The sequence below is a fragment of the Austrofundulus limnaeus genome, unplaced genomic scaffold (genome assembly GCF_001266775.1).
Source record: "Austrofundulus limnaeus strain Quisiro unplaced genomic scaffold, Austrofundulus_limnaeus-1.0 Scaffold1362, whole genome shotgun sequence".
Lineage (NCBI taxonomy): Eukaryota > Metazoa > Chordata > Actinopteri > Cyprinodontiformes > Rivulidae > Austrofundulus > Austrofundulus limnaeus.
This window is the reverse complement of record NW_013953764.1, coordinates 52,579-55,693: the sequence shown is the minus strand read 5'-3', so window position 1 is coordinate 55,693 and position 3,115 is coordinate 52,579. Positions and strand designations below refer to the sequence as shown.

At 44.0% G+C, this 3,115-nt stretch overlaps 1 protein-coding gene across 1 annotated transcript in view; it reads left to right on the top strand.

The window, feature by feature from the left end:
* Positions 1-454: 454 nt before the first annotated feature.
* Positions 455-3,115, top strand: part of LOC106535102 (genetic suppressor element 1) — a gene marked incomplete at its 5' end in the record, with an annotated part of 29,388 nt that continues 26,727 nt past the window's right edge. The window contains 1 exon segment of the mRNA XM_014032004.1: positions 455-652. Within this exon segment, the coding sequence (XP_013887458.1) occupies positions 455-652 (198 nt within the window).

The following is a 3,115-nucleotide window of genomic DNA, read 5'->3' as shown; positions in this document are numbered from 1 at the left end:
ATGTTAGTTTGTGTATATATACTTAAACTTGTTGCCACTGAGTTAAAGAAGAGGTTATCTTGCAGTAATCTGTGTAAAACGTGACAGTGGACTTCTGGCAGACATGTACGGTACTAGCATTTTCTGCACAAAGGAAGAGTGACCTGCCCTCCTGACCTTCCACCCCCGGCCCTAAGGCTCTCAACATCCAATCCCCTTCCTCCCCAGCTGTCAGGAACATTACCCACCAACACYCTCTGTCCTAACTGCCTTTGCATCAGAAGAAGCAGCCAGGTGTCTTAGACCACTTGCTTGTTTATTGTTAGCATATATTCTAAAGTAAGCATTATTTGCTTGGGAGGTTAGACTTTTTTTGTAAGGTAGAAGTATTTGCATCGTCATTCTCAGGCCCGGTTGGTAGTTGCAATTAAAATTAATATGTGCCCATTCTCCTCTGTTTTTTGTCTACTTTTAGGCATGAGCCATGAGCCAAAGTCACCATCATTAGGAATGATCTCCACGGCCACGCGGACCACGGCGACAGTCAGCCCCCTCACCCCGTCACCGCTTAACGGCTCCATCGTAGCAAATGGAAGCCCGGCTGCCCAGTCAGCGCACTCTGGATTTGCTGCAGCCCTCCGTAAACTGGCGAAACAAGCCGAGGAGCCTCGAGGTAAAGCTGCAGTTTCGCCTGACACTAAAAAAGTTTGCGAGCACCGTTGGATCAATTTCTGTTCTGGTCTAACGAGTTTCTAAAGTTGGATGGGGCAGGACATTTTTCAGCACTAAAACATGGCTGGCTTTGTGTTTTTTTTTTTTTTAGTTCACTTCTCTTTCTGCTTACTTGGTAACGCTGGTTGTTGGATGAGAATGAGTTGAAAAAAACATCTTCTGAATAGCTGTTTCTTAAAAAGTATCAGCTTCTTTTTTTCCCCTTTTTGACTTTTGATATTGGTGTATTTTTATGCAAAAGTTCATGATGTAACTTTTACAAGTGATGAAACGAACATTGGTTTATACTTCAATATAATGGGTTTTTTTCTGTGTGTCTTTATATATAAACTGTAGGTAGTAAGTAAAATTAAAAATACTGACGTGACACCCTCTTATTGTTAAATTAATCGTTTTACCCTGAGATGCTGGTATGGGGGTCTTTAGCTGGTCCATTTAATGTGCTTTTTGTGAGTTTGTGTTCGCTTGTCACTGTTCCTATACACTCTCTTCTCTGTCATATATTTACACCTTTTGATCAATGAAACYTCATAAAAAAGTCTCCTTTGAGCTCTGTATGGCTCGTTAAATATAAAATAAATGCAACTTATTCTTTTTTTGTCAAGTATCTATTTTTTTTAGCGGACAATCATTTAAATGTCTTTTAGGTACAAAGYGAGTAGAGATTTTCTGGTTCTTTTTTTTTTACTTGTTATTTTTGCCAAATGCAGAAAAATGCTGTAAAATGCAGTGTTTTATTGGAGGTGCTTCCTGTGCCTGTGGGCTCCGTGCCTTGGCAGCAGAGAGGCCCAACTACTCCAGCCTCCCCTCCTTTTTGTTTGGGCTCTTAAATCAGATGGTTCRCTCCTTATTTGCTGTCCCTGGACATGTGGCTCTCCAGCCCACTGGAGTCCGGGACCCACAGCCCCCTGCAGATGATTTATTACCCTCATGGAGAGATCAGTCACATCCAACCATCACCTCACCTCCCTCTGTCTTTCTCTCCTTTATCTCTCTTCACTCTTTCACACTGGATGTCAGCCCTGTTACTTCCTGGCTTTTGCTTTCTCTATCAAACAAAACATTTCTTCAAAATACACTTTTATTGTACGCTAGTGTCTCTTTCTTCCCTTCATCGTGCGCACTTTATTATAAAAATTATCAGTATTTGATTTGCCTTCCAGCAAGGTGAGAATTAGAGTGGGCAGATCAACAAAAACAACAATAAAAACTGTTTTTTGTCTTTGTCATATGCTTCAGAGATTCTGCCTGATCGAGGCCTTGCTCCTTTTTAATAAAAAGGAAAATTCCTTCCTTATCTTTGAGGCCTGCACTGCCTGGTTGGAGTAGGTAGTGAAATGTTGGTGAGTCAGCAGTCAGGCGCACAGTTAAGGTGTGACTGCCCATGTAAGGAGCACCGTTTCTAAGGTGGGCATAGAGTCATGAGGCCCCGGAGCTCAAGTCATTTTTCTGTCTGCATAGCCTGTATTTATAGGCAACACACACCCAAACACCCCCACACATACAAACAGTTGTCTTTGCAATGCTATAAGCCTTGTGATTTCTGTGCATGCTTCAGCCTGCTGTCCTTTCATTAGCTTTTGACTCAACCCCCTTTTTCTCTTTCTCAACCTCTGGTTATGCTTTTCGGGGCAGTGCATATGAGATGCCGTGACTCATGTTCCAAAGCTTTAAGGAATTAGTTAGGTTTGAGCACAAGTATCCCTGCCACCAGCCACTGAACTGATTTAAGACCCCGAGCACGGCTGCTGTTTATATACACACCCACGCACCCGTATGCACGCACACACAAACACATGCACTGTCACTTGTCTGAGGCGAGTATAATGAATAGCTCTGTGTATTGAGAGCTGTGCTGAAGAGGGGAGGTGATGGATAATGAGCATCGGAGCAGCATAAAGGACACTCTCATCCAGCTTACGCTTGCATCACATGTGCAGGCAAACCCTCGCACACGCAGCTCARGCACTGCCTCAAGAAAGCAGGCCTGCTGATATCTGATTAATTAAGCAGATCTCTGCCTAATCATGTCAGATGTTTCTCCTAGACGTGCAAACACGGCGAGAGCTTCACGGCCGTTTCCGACTGTAATGTGCTTCGTAGAGTGAGAATGAAAGGAGCGAGAATAAAAAGTGCTCAGGATAAATGAACGGACTAGATGAAAGAGGGTTAGGAAGTAATTAGTAGATTTGTGAGACCAGGAGTCTCGGTTAGAATGTGTGTGGGTGTTTTCGGAGAGTATGTGTGTGGCCAGAGGCTTCCCTTGTTTCTGGGAGCCCGGAGCATGCTGGGACAGTGGGGCAGTGTGTCTCTGACCTCTCCATCTGGAGCCTGCCTGGAGCTCACACTGCCTCGCTGTGTGTGTGTGTGTGTGTGTGTGTGTGTGTGTGTGTGTGTGTGTGTG